At 35.6% G+C, this 17,219-nt stretch overlaps 1 protein-coding gene across 5 annotated transcripts in view; it reads left to right on the forward strand.

Annotated features, from left to right (window-relative positions):
- LOC124359309 (TLD domain-containing protein 2) overlaps positions 1-17,219 on the forward strand; it is a 498,415-nt gene that overhangs the window by 243,366 nt on the left and 237,830 nt on the right. For 4 of the 5 annotated variants that reach the window (XM_046811944.1, XM_046811946.1, XM_046811947.1 and 1 more), the window contains one exon: positions 4,165-4,271. In XM_046811944.1, coding sequence (XP_046667900.1) covers positions 4,165-4,271 — 107 coding nt within the window. Of the gene's footprint in view, positions 1-4,164; positions 4,272-10,655; positions 10,799-17,219 lie in introns of those variants that run through there. The other variant, XM_046811950.1, reaches the window with a different exon arrangement.

Below are 17,219 nucleotides of genomic sequence, written 5' to 3' on the forward strand. Positions count from 1 at the left end.
TGTAAACTCATAATATCAAAAGGAGTTTTGTAATCATGTACCCTCCTAATACAGGAAAACCGTATTTTTGTTTATAACCTGACCTTTTAAATTAAAAATTAATTCAAGTACGTGTATCCGTTTTCAATGTTACTGCCGTCACATTGTGCTGGATTAGTGATTGTTTACTACTCAAATTTGTGGAATTAGGGTCTTGCAGCCATTGGGATTATTTCACAGAAACTGCCTAAAGAGGGGATTAACATCAACGTCGATTTGTCTGGAGTGTGTCACATACAAAAATACGAGTACACTTCTACGTTTAACTGTTAATAGTAGTATTCGTAATGTTTTACAAAGCATAAGACACAACTGAATAATGTGAATATAAATGAAAAATATAATTTCCCAGGTGCTGTAGTTGCATAAGGAAGTCAATGTCATTATCGGAACAGAAGACGCTCCTATCAATGTACAGTTTACACGCGGTAAACAAACACAATGTGACACGGTGCCCTGAGTCATCTACCCAGGGTCGCACGTGAGATCTTGTAGCTTCCATTGACCCCGGTAAAACTACGAGAATACAGCGCAATCATATCAGGAAAGATACTAACTACTCCCATTCCTAAATATTCCCATTTTTACGGATTGAGGTTACTTAACGAGTTCAACTCATTGTAATTATTATTGTGTTTCAGTGATAGTATCAGTATTATTATCAGCGCATAGTTGTGTATTAAACATACAATATGCCGCATTTAGTGTTCATTGCTAAAAATGGTCAATAATTCACTGACTTACTCACTCTCAAAAATGAAATATTAGGTACTTCCACGTGTATTAAGACTGGTTTAAAATTTGGTACCTCAGAGCAGTTGTAGGTATGAAGAGAATTCTGAATTATCCAAGGAGTATTCTTATAAACGGCCCAAAGTACCTATAAATATACATAACAGATTCTTAGATAGGTAAGAACTTAAAAATAACGACAAAAGAAAATTCTGGAATAATTATATACTAAAAGTCTAAAATTAAACATTCTATTTTACAATGTAAATATGTAATAATAAACTTGCCTGTAACGTAATACGCACCCTCAGTCAGGTATTTCCACTACCCCGCGTTTTGCCGTATTGCGATGGTTTTTATTTGATTAGTGAAAGCATTGTGCCAAAATTCTAGGGCAGTTCAACCGATGTTTGGCAACGCCCATGACGTAGGTCCTATCTTCTTCTCGTGTTATAATCATGACCAGTTGTAATGGGGTGTGAACTACCTGGGAAATCTGGCTTAACAATTAGCCATGTGTGTACTCTAGGAGGACATTTCCTCCTAAAAGTTTTTCAGAAATTCTTGATTTGTATTTCTCATACCTATAGCTATAATTAATCTATGATTGATATAAGTTTTATTGCTCTCTGAGGATAGTGTTAAGAGGACATTTAAGTGGACCTAATTTGTCAAGTTTTATCCTCAAATCAAAGATCTTTATCTCTTAAATGATGCACAATTTTTGTCTTTTCCTCAGGATGAGCTAGTGAAGATTTGAAACATCCACCCTCTTGAATTTGCTACCTCAGCTTTATTTTATGGTTAATCAGCTTATTCGAATTATTGATGGCGCTTGGCGTCCCCTTCTCAAAGTAAAATATGTTACATTTTTTAAATGCTTAGGGGTTGCTTAACGAGTTTAGCTCCATTTCACCTTCCAGCGTTTGAATTCTGACTCTGTACTGACTTGACTCCTGGAAACTGGAGTCCATGTCCGTGGTTGCTCCGCCGTGCTTCGAGATCCTGTGTGGCGCTCTCAATTGTTCACTTAAAGAAACAATGAGAACACCTTCTGGATGGCTGCTGGGTAAACCAGGCAAACATCTTTTATACTTAAAGTTTCTCTGATGTCGAAAGGACTTTTTGGATTCCCTCAGATGGTCGTAGACTCCAGATTCCAGGAGTCAAGTCAGTAACAGTGTCAGATTTCAGGCGATCCAATGAGTGGAAGATGAAATTGAGCTAAACCCAAAATTCGTATAAAATTATACAGTAATGGAATTTTCTTGTGGGTGGTTAAAAATCCATGATTACAACATGTTAAAAAAAGTGTTCATCCTGTCACTATCTTAACTAGTAGATTTTAAGAACTTTACTCCGTGTTATACTCAGTATTCAATAATTCCGTGGTATGTCACTGAACTATTTATCATTGCATATTTTGAAACAAACATCGGTGATGGCAGATGTTTTACATATCGATGATAACAATTCCCAATCCCAATCACAGCTCCTCATAAAGCGACACAGATGGCGGTGTTAAACAGCGAGCGCGGCGTGTGTGTTTAATATTATGATAGTGTACTGATAACAGCCGATAACCAAGGCAGTTGGCGCATTTTGCATATCTAACAGTCCATGCTATAGCCCAAACTATATTTACAATCATAGACAATAAATGGAAAATACTTTTTGTGTCCTCAGAACCTAATTATATATAAACTTAATTTTAATAATTGTAATAGGCTACGTTTCTGCTGGATTTTAAAGTATTTGTTGACCCAATCTTCAAGCTCGTGGTAATTTTCGTAATTTTTAAAGTTAGTAAGTTCCAATAAATTCTTTATAAACCTAAACTGACGAAAATAGTGTTTCTGTATCTGCTATAGAGTTACGTGAATAATTTATTACGAAACTAGAATTGTGTAATGGTATCCGAGATGATATTTATTCTGCAAAACGAAACAACCTACGTATGTATTTTGGAACTGAAGTAATTTTATATCAAAAATTAAGAACATATAATACTTGATATGGGAAGAAACGAGGCAAATGACAAAAAATCTAATTATGAAATCCTGATTAAGATAAATTATAAATTATAAATGTTTTAACTTAACTTCCTCCTTTATTAATTAAGTATGTACCGGTCACAATGTAAGGTACATAATGTACTAATATATATATATACTGCTTAACATTTTTAACACAGCTGAAAATGATTTGGCACAATATATAGACTATGTATTTAACAAAAGTAGACAAAACGTTTTCCAATCTCTTTCAAGTTAGTAATATTAATTGTCCTTCATTTTCTATTTTATAATTAACAATATGATACATATTATAATTATTTTCTTCCATTGTATTGATTTCTTTCACTTTTTGTGTATTTTGTATTATTTTTAAACAAAAAATTTGAATTAATATTGACAGTTTTTATCATTCCGCCATATTCTCCGTCTCTTTTTCTGCATAAATAACTAAACCTAAATAATATTTAATTTGTATTTCTAAAAGTGTTAAAAATGTATCATTAAATTTCAGACTTTGAAACACATTTTGATTGAAATCAAATGTTATTAAACTTATAAATATTTTTAAACGTGCCCAATTAAAAACATCCATCGTTTAGTACAATACCAAAGTCCTGAGATCATGATTTGTCGTATGTAAAAATTAAACCAAACTGCTAAACTGGACTTGGAATAATCAGTGTCGCTTTATTGCTTTTTGAATATTCCTGGAAATAAACTCAATTTTAATTAAGTATCTTCTTTCAAATATAATGAATTGCAGTGGTAGTCACGATTCAACCGGAGTGTGAATATTTATAAGAATAAATATATATGTTTTTGTATCTAAAATATGATACTGATGTAACTTGACATTACAGTAGAACCCCTCATATCCGGCCTCGGTTTTACCGCACCTCGGTTTATCCGGCCACTTCCCGGAAGCCAATATCGAAATTTATTTACCACGGCTTGCAGACGCGCAGTGCACGCACTAGTCTCCCACGACTCTTGCGTTATTTTGGTGTATCTATTTGTTTACATTTTCCTGTGTTGTCCTCAGTTGAGCTAATAGGTTTAACCTGTAAACAGTTCGTTGATTATTTCCAGTGCGGTTAGTACAGTACAGTACAATTGTTTTGTTTCGTCAAGTGCTGTGTACTGTAGGTTGGTTTATCCGGCCGAATCGTTATCCGGCCAGGGGCTCGGTCCCGTGGTGGCCGGATATGAGGGGTTCTACTGTAGTAGGCTTTCTGTACCTGATGGGCTAAAAGTTGATGGGGCTATCAATAGAAGTTGGTTCGATCAAAACAAGAATAAACAAGTTTAGGATAAACCAAATTTAATTGGTTAAGTAAAATTTGAAATGACACTACACGTAAATTGTGTTTTCCAGGAGCAAGAGCCGTAGTGTGGACCATGGGTTCAGTTCGCCTTTCGATCTGGACTCCCTCCGTAGCAAGGTCGAGAGCCGCTTCGAGAGTGTCGATAGGCTGTCCAGAGGTAAGTCTTCCAATGCTTCGAAGTTTGCTGTAATTTATTACTTTGCTAAATCCTGCATTCATTCTATACACAATTCTCTCATATTTTTTCCATGACTTAACATCCAGGATGAAAAAAAAATTAATTAAAAATATAAAACTTGTATTACCAAAAAAGTAATTTCTCGACTAATAAATACTAAGAGGAAATGAAAGCTAATATGCAATGAAAGATATGTTTAAGTTTCTACAACCATTTTGTACATTAGTGACAATCAGAGCGTACATAGATGAAGGAGGCGGGACTACATCTGGCCGCTCTTAATCGCTACCCCTTGTAACACAGACCACGAGCATACAAATGTCCTCGTCCATGTCCGCCCTCACCACATTACGACACAGAGTCGCTACCCCTTGTAACACAGACCACGAGCACCCAAATGTCCTCGTCCATGTCCGCCCTCACCACGAGCATACAAATGTCCTCGTCCATGTCCACCCTCATCACGTTACGGCACAGATTCGTTACCCCTTGTAACATAAACCACGAGCATACAAATGTCCTCGACCATGTCCGCCCTCACCACGAGCATACAAATATCCTCGTCCATGTACGCCCTCATCACGTTACGGCGCAGAGTCGTTACCCCTTGTAACAGAAACCACGAGCATACAAATGTCCTCGTCCATGTCCACCCTCACCACGAGCATACAAATGTCCTCGTCCAAGTCCGCCCTCACCACTTTACGGCACAGAAGCGTTACCCCTTCTAACAGAAACCACGAGCATACAAATGTCCTCGTCCATGTCCGCCCTCACCACGTTACGACACGGAGTCGCTACCCCTTGTAACACAGACCACGAGCATACAAATGTCCTAGTCCATGTCTGCCCGCCCTCACCACGACACGGCATGCGGTCATATGTACAGACTACTGTGGTGACATTACTGAAAGTTAAACGTTCGCTATAGTAATGTAGCTATAGTTTAAGTATAAATTACACTTTCCCACTGTAATGGGGGATCTATTTTTGTTTATAAGAGCAATACTTAACTTGACGTAAACAATTTTTCGTCAGTTCTAGTATAAAGAGGTGCCAAACATACAAAATATACTTTTTTCTTTTTTAATACGAGATTTCGTATAAGTTACTTGAATAATTTAAGCTCCATCCACCAAACCGATATGGATGTAACTTGTGATTTAATTTCTAATCTACAATTCATGTTATTGCATATACAGATTTGTGTTACCTGCAACTAACTACAGCCTCTGTATCAAGCATGGCAATGAGGCGGGGATTAATAAAAGAAGTCCTTGAAGATACAATTACTTAGCCAAAAAAACTTAACGAGTTTAAAATTAAAGGCGTGCTAGCGATACTCTGCCGCTAGCATTGGAATTGGAACTGGATTTGTTAATGTCCCAATTACAGCTGATTCGCTAATAAGTAAAAAAAAGAACACTATCACGGTTATGTAATCCCAAGTCGCCACTTGATCATTTTCTGTACTGTGCTCATTTTGCATAGCGTCAGCTGCTTTTTCATGTTGCCGTTAGACAGACTTTTACTTGGAACTTATAGTCTACAATCTGAAGGTCAATTTGCAATGTATAAGCACTCAACATCGTGCTTTTTATTAAAATTGAAAATTAAATTTGTCCTAAGAAAAATGTATTGTTATTCGTGATAATTTTGGTGGAGATTAAATTTAGAGGATGCCAATGTAAATGAATTTGGCTTTAGCTAACCATATACAACCCCTTAAAGTGGTGATTTTCAGTCTTCATTTAGTTGTCTGCTATACCTCTTTAAGAAAGATACCTGATCAGGCTACGAAAGATACTATCTGAAAATTGTTTTTCATATATTTAACCCTTTGTGTAGGCGCTCATTACGACCTCCGTAAAAGTTAGCGTATCAAACGGTTCATTATTTCTTATGGTAAATTTCTCTGTCGATTTGAAGACAAACAGGTTGTGTGCTTACACGATGCAAATTGGCACTCAGGCTCTGGTCAATTAGAGTAACGCTGTAGACACAAATGGTAGTAGACTCCTGCTTTGATTATCTAACCAGAGTCTTATCACAGGTAATTAGTAGTCATTACAAACACCACTTGTACGTTTAAACCCTCGTTCAATGGAACTTGTGTCACAGTTATCTTAGCGTGACATGTTTATCACGGTATAATGCTTAACATGCATTGTTGTTGGTAACCTGTATGATTATACTGGGTGTAAAAAAGTGCCGCACGGACTTGATAGGTCCCGAACGATTATAACGATATAAATCTACTCTTTGAGGTTACTACTACTTTTTTGTTATGCCAGTGGGGCATATACTGTTCTAAATGATCTAATATTCTTGTCTTGGCTCATAGTTTAAGATGAACTTCGTTTGAAAATGTAATATAAGATGTACATCAAATAAAGTCTAAACCCAACCTAAAATAAGAACTTTAACTATAGTAACTGAGACCGGGTTTTCCCTTTTTCATTCATCTCTGCTAAAAACCCTTTTATAACGATCTTGAGCTGTGCTACATTAGTTTTTTGCCAAACTCCCTGTAGACCATCCTTCAATGGACGTGAAGAGTCACTAAACTATCCTATAAACTATATTATATGTCCAATATTAAATTTACTAAATATAACTTTTACAACTTGCGCTAGAACAAGAATATTAAACCTTTTAGAACAGGATTTACATTGTAATTGTTTCAAACTTTAAACCACCGTAATTTTTCAAAGAGTGGGCTGTTTGAGGTCGGATTTGCAGCATTGTACTCTACTAATAGAGACCTTAAATTTTATGCATTACTCGATCCATACTCTAATTTAAGATTTCCCTCTGACTCCTCGCGAGTCACCTTCCTGATATAATAAAAAATGTTAGTTACTTCAAAAAGTATATTTATATGTACAGCCATATTTATATGTGCAGTAATGTTGTGCCACGCTTTATTGCTTGCCTGTAATCGTTTGGGAATTATCAAGACAATGCAGGATTTATTTTACATCCTGTATATGATAGAAGACTAAAGCAATATTTGAGCGGAATAAATGGTCCCGGTGATACTTTTATATAAGGCAGTTCTATCGACACAACCACATCACGTATGCACCCACCAAACCGTATTAACCGATATATTACAATATCTGTCGTCTTCTACAAAATATCCGCAATATTGACCAACGTTTTGAAATATCCTTCTATCTTCTTGCGTTAACATAATACACCAAATTCAGACTTAAAATTACTTCCAAAAGTATATTTTTAGGTGCAGTAATTAGGTACCAAGATTTATTGCTTTACGTTTAATCGTTCGGGACTTATCAAGCCCGTGCAGGACTTTTGTACATCAACTACGGTTCATTCGTGCATATACATTTTGTTTACTATAATATAAAATAAATACATTACTAGTACACTATTGTGCTGTCTGTAAGTTTCGTATAGTAACTGTAGTGAGTATGTAAAGGTTGCATTGTTACAGCCATATTACACTATTGACGTACTACGACTGCTAAGTCAGTAGCTTTGACGAGTGCTGTAATAATAAAAACAGAATTATAATAGAATGCGATCGTTATATAATTACTTTATCCACATATGTGCTGAATATATTTGAGCGGTTCAGTAACTTTTCAATACATAGAATGTATGTAAAAAAGATCCGATAATTGTTGCTCGTAAAACAACTCCATATACGTGTTACGTTTCATAACTTATGACTAAGTATAGATGAAGCTGTTGAAAAGGAATAAATAATATTACAAATATAAAAAGTACAGTAAATCAACTGTATAATGTATGGAATAATTACTCGCAACCGGTAATGCTATCTGAGACTTTACGCTCTCTTTTATACAAACAATTTCTTTAATCTACGTCTTAATTTGTAATCTGTGATTTATTTGAGGATTTATCCTTTCTAAAAGCACTTAAAACACATAAGATTTGTTTAATCACTGCGCTTTTTCTTTCCACAGTGAGCTGAGGAACTCAAGATTAAGAGTAACGAATTTATATATATATATATATATATATATATATATATATATATATATATATATAGTTCATTATATGATATAATACAATGAGTTGATCAGATGTACCATCCATAACAATTACAAAATAAATACGAATCATTGACGTAATACCAAGTTTTTACAACATATTCTGTACATTTGAATTCATATTAGGCATTTTTAAAACTATAACTTATGCTATTGAGGTTTAATATTACAAAATAATTTTTGTTTCATATCTCTGTGTTAATTAAAACCCGAAGTATATTAAATGTTTACCTAAACAAATGAACTTGGCCATACGTAACCCTTCTTACCATAGTAATAGATTGAGATAAAGGCACAGTTCTTCAAGTTTCTACATTTTGAATAATATTACGATTCGATTATTATGGTAAAAAACTCAAAAAATTTGAGTAAGGAATTCTGGCGTCAGCTTTAATTACATTATCTTGAATTTAATAATTATTGCATTTCTTACAAATACAATTATTGTCTCCCCAAACTGTTTAAATATCTTTAACGTTTTTACCTTTTTTGATTTTTACATAAACTTTGTTCCTTACTCCACTAGGATTTTTGTATAAGTCAATTAAATAATTTAATAATTAATTAATTACACAAAACACTTATGTGAAACCTTTAGTCACTTATATTGTCATGATGTTTGTTTGTTTTTATTTAATAAATTAAATTATGAAGCCTGGAGTAATAAATTATTTAATTTGCGTAAGCATAAAGGAATAAATATGACTTAAAGAATAATATTCAACAGAGTATTTAAAGTAAATATATTTTGATGATTTATAGTTCAGAATTTTATTTCTTGTAACGCCTTCAAGTTCTGTGATACAATATTTATACTTATGTGATTACTTACTGTATCTTTGTATATCAGGCGCTAGTGTACAATAACGTATAAGGCGCGTATGTATACACTTTTAAATTGTTCTAACTTATTTATTATGTTATGATAAAAAATAATGTATAAATTTTATTAAAAATGTCACAAATTCGATATTGTTTTGGAGCTCCATGAATTGGCAAAACTTTTGGTTCACAAAACTAAAGTTAAAATTAGCGTTATATCGATAATTATGTTTATATATACATATATATTTAACGTTATGTGTATTAGTATGAAACCTAGGTCATGTCTTTTATCTTATGTGGAAAATACCCTACATTAAATCAAATCTAAAATAATTTTCAATACTCTGCCCTAATAATTATATATCTGACTAATAACCGGCTTTTCAGTACGACTACATTAACCGACACGCATTTTTTTCCGATTACACAGATATAAAATATAAAAGTATTGATTTGTCATCTTTGGCCGCAAACTTGGATATGAATGCATCAGACCAGCCCTGTGGATTTTTGTTCTAGATGTAACGTATATTTCGATGTCTATATACATATTTTTCTTATAATTCACCGTTAAAACCAAAAAAATACAGAAGTTTTCAGTGAATAACATGGTATATTTTAAATTATCATACTCAGATTACAATCTTTGAGGTAACTTTGCTTTAAAAGCTAACAATCGTGATCAATATATAGTCAAATGTTGCAACACGATATCAACTAGCTATGAAAGTATATCTGTATATTACGTCAATAATTGTGTATAAACTAAATGAAATTATAGAGAAAAACATACAAGTACATTCTAGGAACAGGTATCCTGAGCTTCATTGCAGTACATTTCCTTGCTTATTTCGTCTTCATTGGAGATTGCATTTGGTTTCAAACCTTTTCCTAAACTCTGAAACTAAATTATAGAGTCGTTATATACTTGGATTTTTACTATACTATTAAATCTTGAATTAAGCGTCGCGTTTTATCCGTAAAGTTGCTGCAGAACTTGCAATGCTAATCATGGAGAGAACGTTTTGATTAGCCTACGTAGACTTTTTGTGGATTTTGTGGGTTTTAAAATCGTAAATGACGTAAAGTGATTTTAAGTAGGTAGTGAACAAAAAATGTATGATTTCAAAACTGCATCAGGTTTACTAAGTTAAAAACCAATCTTGTAACTCCAAAATTTCTGTATTTATTTATATTACCAAATAATAAAACTTAATATTACTGATAAAATAACGTGTATTCCCCACTTTTATGTGTATCATATCTTGTGTAATAGACGACAGACTGTTATTACAGTCCGTGAGGTCTATTTTTAGCCTCTCCATTCGCATGAAGTGTAAGAATTGAATCTAGCATTTTAGACCTATTGAAGAAGTGACACTTAATTGAATGCAACACGGGCCCACTTTAGAGGTCAATTGAATATAAACCGTCGCGGAGCCCGATGACAACGGTCTGTGTTTGGTCGGATACTGCCAGTAGTAGGGATGTCGGTCACCAGGTGCCACCAGCCGCAGTTGTGTAACTGTCATGGCGGTGTCGTACTAGCTTGCACAGCTGATTTCAGTCAATAAATGTGTCCAATTTAGGTTTACGCTGTTGTGCCACTATGGAAGAGGACCAGAGACTGTTTTTAAGGTATGTGGTGATAGAATACTACAAAATTACCTTTGAAACTCCATCGTTTAATTCATGATTGGTGATTAAGAACATAACATCGTCTATGTTTTGTTATGTCAAAGCAAACCCCTGTTTTGGGAAGCCGTTTTTGAAATGTTCCATCGTGCCTCAGTCGAGGATTACAAGTAAATCAGATAACTGAAGATTTAAATGTGTCAATCCTGCGCTATCAGTGTGTTTGACGATTAACCTAGATCAGACTGGCCTAGCCCATTTCCTTCCCCCTGGTCACCCATATCGATTTTTCACCGAGGGTGTATTACGACAACTGCCATGCAAGTCGCACGCGTATGCTTCAAGGTCAATGGATTATTACTGCTTCTATGTGTTTATTGCTCTTGATTATTCCCATTTTGTTTTATTTCCCTGCGGCGGTTATTGATCCAACCTTGAGGCAATTAACTCCATTCCCACGTCTCTGGCGCATTGATCAAACTCGACAATTGGGTCAGGAATCAACCAGTAGTGTGTTTCGTTATTTTGCAATAAATAAATAAGAAATAAATCGTTTATTTACATGTAATTGTGTGGGCTTACTTTTATTTGTCTGCAAACATAAAGTACGTTGCGGGCCTAAAAATATTTTAAATTACTATCTTCCGTAAATGAAGAATCAATGTTATCAGGCTTAAGGTTTTGAGGGTTAAATCATAAATCAGTTTCACCAATAATCGAAAAATTAGACTATTGCCCTCAAGTAAGAAAGTGTAAAAATCGGACAAATAATTTGGAATAATTATTTCAAAGATTGTGATTGAGCTCCTTTGTGAATGAATTATTGAGCTATTTTAAATAATTATTTATACAATTTGTGACACAAGATGCATAAAAAAATAAATCAAAGCAATATTTTTTATTTACCAATTGGCCGCCTGAATAACAACTCGTTTTTCGCATGTTAAATTTAGGATGTACAATTACAATTATCTAACATTATATACGCTATACAGATTGTAATCCCTACAGCGGCAAGGCAGATTTTCAACGACTTAATTTTTGAATAGTTGTATAGGAGTTAAATGGGTTAAATGTTTGTGCCTGAAACGGGTCATTCTTGAATTAATAATGCAGTATTCCGTTGGTCAACCGAAACTTGTTATCACTTTCTTTAGGTCCATGTATTGATTTGTCAACTAAATAAATACAGTATATATTTAACTATGTATTATTTATACATACTGTATTTTAATATTTCAAATTGATTTTGAAATGCAATAGTAAATGTAAATTGTAATGTATGTAATAGTTTTATACAATCACACAGTGAATACGTAGTAAACTTACGTACGATGGTCGACTGAGAAACAATCATCCATATCGACTGTCACAGTAGCGACTTTAAAAAATATATTAATAAACATCGGGAGACGTTAAACACTCATGTAAACACTTCAAATACCAAGGACTTACAAAATGAATATAAATCTAACTGAAGTAATATAAAACTACGTATGTGTAATACGTAGTTTGATATTACTGTTTTGCTCGTCCGCCTGCCCGTGTGGTCTCTTGTCTTGTTGCCCTACTGGCTGGTGAACGTTTTATTTTGGTCGTTTTTATGTAGAACGTAAAAACTGGTTTCCCCGTAGGTGTTAATAAGATGTTCTTTTCTTCAAACAAAGTTGTTGTATTATAACAACGGAATACAAATTGCGCCATAGTAGCGTGGCGTTAATTACACCACGTTTAGTAATATAAGTTTAGCAAAATAGTTTGTAGAACAGAGTAAATGGATCGCACACAGTGTTTGCGCTCATACCTTTTGTTTATTCATATGCGTGTCTCGCTTTGGAATATTAAAACCAATCGCACCTGAGCAGTTGCAGGTTCAGTGTACCCACACCCTCCCCAGCCTCATCATCTGGTCTGGGATTGGTTTCGATCAACCCTCCTCCACCCCCCGCCACCCCGATACCTCCCCACCTACCAATCACCACATACATGCCGTGCTCATAACACGTACCGTCCACGTTCAGATAATCGAGTTGGTTCTTTATCGTTTAATCTGATCTTGGCCCGATTAATCGCCAGTGTAAATTGTCACTTAGCGGCGCCAGTCGCGCAGCGGCACGTCGCCTGGGACTGCTTGCTGATTCCTCGCATTCCCCTCAGTCGAGTGCGCGCGTCCATTACCTCACTGACTGACACGGTCAGTTATCACTCGGCACTTCATACTTCAAACTGTAATACGGTGTTCTACTTCAGCGCCGCCAGTCGCGCAGCGGCACGTCGCCTGGGACTGCTTGCTGATTCCTCGCATTCCCCTCAGTCGAGTGCACGCGTCCATTACCTCACTGACTGACACGGTCAGTTATCACTCGGCACGCGTTCTACTTCAGCGCCGCCAGTCGCCTACCTCGCCTACTGCTTGCTGATTCCTGCATTCCCTCAGTCGAGTGCACGCGTCCATTACCTCACTGACTGACACGGTCAGTTATCACTCGGTACTTCATACTTCAAACTGTAATACACTTGTCGCGCAGCGGCACGTACTGCTTGCTGATTCCTCGCATCAGTCGAGTGCACGCGTTACCTCACTGACTGACACGGTCAGTTATCACTCGGCACTTCATACTTCAAACTGTAATACGGTGTTTTACTTAAGCGCCGCCAGTCGCCTAGCGGCACGTCGCCTGGGACTGCTTGCTGATTCCTCGCATTCCCCTCAGTCGAATGCGCGCGTCCATTACCTCACTGACTGACACGGTCAGTTGTCACTCAGCACTTCATACTTCAAACTGTAATACGGTGTTCTACTTCAGCGCCGCCAGTCGCCTAGCGGCACGTCGCCTGGGACTGCTTGCTGATTCCTCGCATTCCCCTCAGTCGAGTGCACGCGTCCATTACCTCACTGACTGACACGGTCAGTTCTCACTCGGCACTTCATACTTCAAACTGTAATACGGTGTTCTACTTCAACAATTACAAGCCAATAATCAAACTCTCGTTTTAGGGCCGTCAATTTAATAACTACGTCTGAGATTATATGATTGCTATATTGGGTTAAAAAAAAAATAATAAACCGGTACAACGGGATATCGAAGAGTATAACACAACGTAACGAAGCGTAATCGTTCAGACAAACGAAATCCTTTTTGAGCCAAAATATAGGTGGAATACAACAGGACTTTTCCTTGAACCAAGAGGAACTTTTGTACCAAGTTTCAAGTCTCCAGGACCTTTCCTATCAAGAATTATTGCACAGACAGACGGACACCTGGCCGGGTCTTAATAATAACTAAACGACCAGGTTTGGAGACATACACTAACAATTTGGTAGAAGTTATTATCACTGTTTCAGGCCATTACTCAGACCGGTCTTTTTTAACGGGGCCTTCAGGGGCCCCGCCCCACATCTATTTGAAGGGACATGTGGCGGTAGCGGGCCCCGTCATGTCAAAGTTAAGTACGGTCCTGCATTGCTCTTTGGTTTCTAGTTAGGGATGATGGAAGGACGTATACATTGATGAGACTTCTGGTAACTGTATCGGTATCATTTATCTTCGAGAATTCAGAACTTTCGTTCATTATTAAAAACGCAACTCACCAAATCTAAAGCAACCTGTTATAAAATAAATTTTATTTCGTTATTTTTAAAATTCCTTAAATTTAATTGATTTGCTTATCATTGAAAAATTTACACTTATTTTCACTGTAAAGGTTTTGGAGTTTAAATATAAAAAATGTAAGATACCGATTGGTTAATACAAGTGTGATGCAAGAAAGATGTACCCTACAATGTACGGTAAAAAGTCTTATATTTGGAACATTGTTTAGATATTTTTAGTTCTCTACCATGGTTTTGAATTTCTGTTTGGTGGTTCTTGACACTACGAACTTAAAATATAGTTATATTTGAAAAATTACGTTCCTACATTGCGTGTATGAGATAACGGTTGTAAAATTGTTATATGCCCTCTTCTTCAGGTCGATTAGAAAGTTCTACTCACGTGTATGCGGTGAACTATTGAATGAATTGTATGAATTGTTATTGAATATTAATTAACTCGGTGGTTGGCCTCAAAGGATTATTGATGGATGTAGGCCTACTAATAGTGACGGATAATCTGGAAATTTTATCCAACAGTGGCCGTTGAATTCTACTGAAAGTAAAATCCATGGCTGATTTCAGGACTACTTAAAAAAGAGTGTGGAAGTTTTCTTTCTTTACCTTCCATCTAAGTCATGATAAAGCGTTGTAGGTCAGGAGCTCCTCTGATAGGCAGCTTAGCAGCCGTCCTTAGGCAACATCCTCTCAGCCGATATCCAGATCTACATTGAATATGGAGGAGATTTCATTCTGGTGCAGAGGATCCGGAGGAAACCATGAACCACAGCAAACTCGCACCCCCCCCCCTCCAGCCATTGGAGGGATAGCAAGGTGTACAGGGTGTGCGTCGCGATGTGCGGCTGCACTGCCGGATGCCAGACAGCTCGACCAGGGAGAAAAAAACCCAGTGACCGGTCTGTTGTACAGAAGTCACGCAACTATCACTTGCTATTTGATTTGTACATTGATATTCAACCGTTCTGCGATATATTCTTGTTGTGGGTACAATTGAGAGCTTTCCGAACGTTTAAATTTAAGAATCACGAAAGCTGCAGGGAAGTAGTTTGTGATATGCACCTGCTGACATCACCATCTTTTACCACGTTTTCTATTTGTATTAAAATTATATTTACTCATTACCATTCATGATTGTAACACAGTTATAGGGACATTCACGTAATGCGATAGCAAGCCAGTAGTTGGTTCCTTAAGCCGGCTGTATATCGAAGATGGGCCAATACCATAAACTTTTATTCAGATTCCAATACCGAATTCGTGATCTCGATTCTGAATTCCTTAGGTTTTATAAACCAAATTGTATATAAGTTATTGCCATGCCGTCCTAGCAAGTACGCATTACACTGGCCGTCCACGACGTACGTCTCGAGTACAGTACCTGTTCCTCACTGCAGTACGATCCGCCAACTTTGACTCCGGTTGTGCAGAATATAATTAATTATAGCGAGTATTGCGACTATAATTAATTTATATGTCGTAATATTGTAGAAGAAATGTTAGATAATACGAGATTTCTAGAAAACATGATTCTTAATTAGATGTGTTAACTTTACTTAGTTGTATTAACGGCCAAGTTTACAGGACATACTAGTATAATACTGTAACTCAATAAATAATATAATTAGGCCAACTAGCAGGCCACATTTCAAAACTGGTATTATAAAAAACATAAGTGAAGAAATAAATAATGTATTTCTTTGGTAATACAAAGAAGTATTGATTCTTTACTATTCGGACTGAGACTGAAAACAACCGTCATAAACTACCGGTAATATGGTACGCGACTTGAATAGTGGCTACGATTGTTCTTCTTTCTACTTGAATACTATTAAACTTATTACAGAATGGAACCATATCAATAAAATACCAATATCCAATGTATTTTAATTATATATGTTGGTTTTACTTATTTTGTGACAAAAACGAATGAAAAGAGGCGTGGGTCGAGAATTGTCGTTATATTGATCGCGCTATGCATCAAGCTATCGAGTATTAGAACCGAATCATCCCGACTATATGATTTCAATTGATCATGCATTTTAACACCATTCATGTATTGATTTGAATCCGTTATGAATTTTTAAGAGAGACAATTTTGTCATTTCAACTTTACTTTCATTATCAATTAACAATTTTAAATTTTGTTCAATTTGTTTGCATATTTTCAATTATATTGTTTTGATTGACATTTTCCCACAAGACCTACAATATAGTTCCAAGCAGATGTTTTTCAAGGAACAATAAATATCTTTCATTGCTCAAACTCTTATGATGCTTTACTACTTTAGGATTATATATTATAAACATAGTTAGAAATATTTTTAAACTAATATTTTGTTTCGTATTATTCTTCTGTATGATTTACTTTAAATTACATAAAAGTCCACAAAATTAACTACCATACAGTGATGAGCTAAAAATGTTGAAATATACTGATAGTGTTTTCTTTTTGTGATATATGTGCTTGAAGTGAACCGGGAAAAATTGCAATAAATAATAATTTTTTAATTTGTAATATGTAAGACTATACTGTCAGCACCTGGTTAAAAACGTATCTCATAGGTCCTTCGTATAACTATTAATATTTTATGTAGTATGTACGGCATGACAATCATTTCTGTTTTTGTTAATACATCTCATAAGACTTCCTTCACCTAATCTAATTAAATGAACTAATCTAAGACGAGTAATAAAACAAGCCTTTAGAGCGTACACACGCTCGCACGAGCATACACAAGCATTTTCTACGTTTTAAAACCCGTAGATATTACGCCCTTCTATTCTGGGTGTGGGTTTGCTTGACAAAATAAT

The sequence above is a fragment of the Homalodisca vitripennis genome, chromosome 4 (assembly GCF_021130785.1).
Source record: "Homalodisca vitripennis isolate AUS2020 chromosome 4, UT_GWSS_2.1, whole genome shotgun sequence".
In the NCBI taxonomy this organism is placed as follows: Eukaryota; Metazoa; Arthropoda; class Insecta; order Hemiptera; family Cicadellidae; genus Homalodisca; species Homalodisca vitripennis.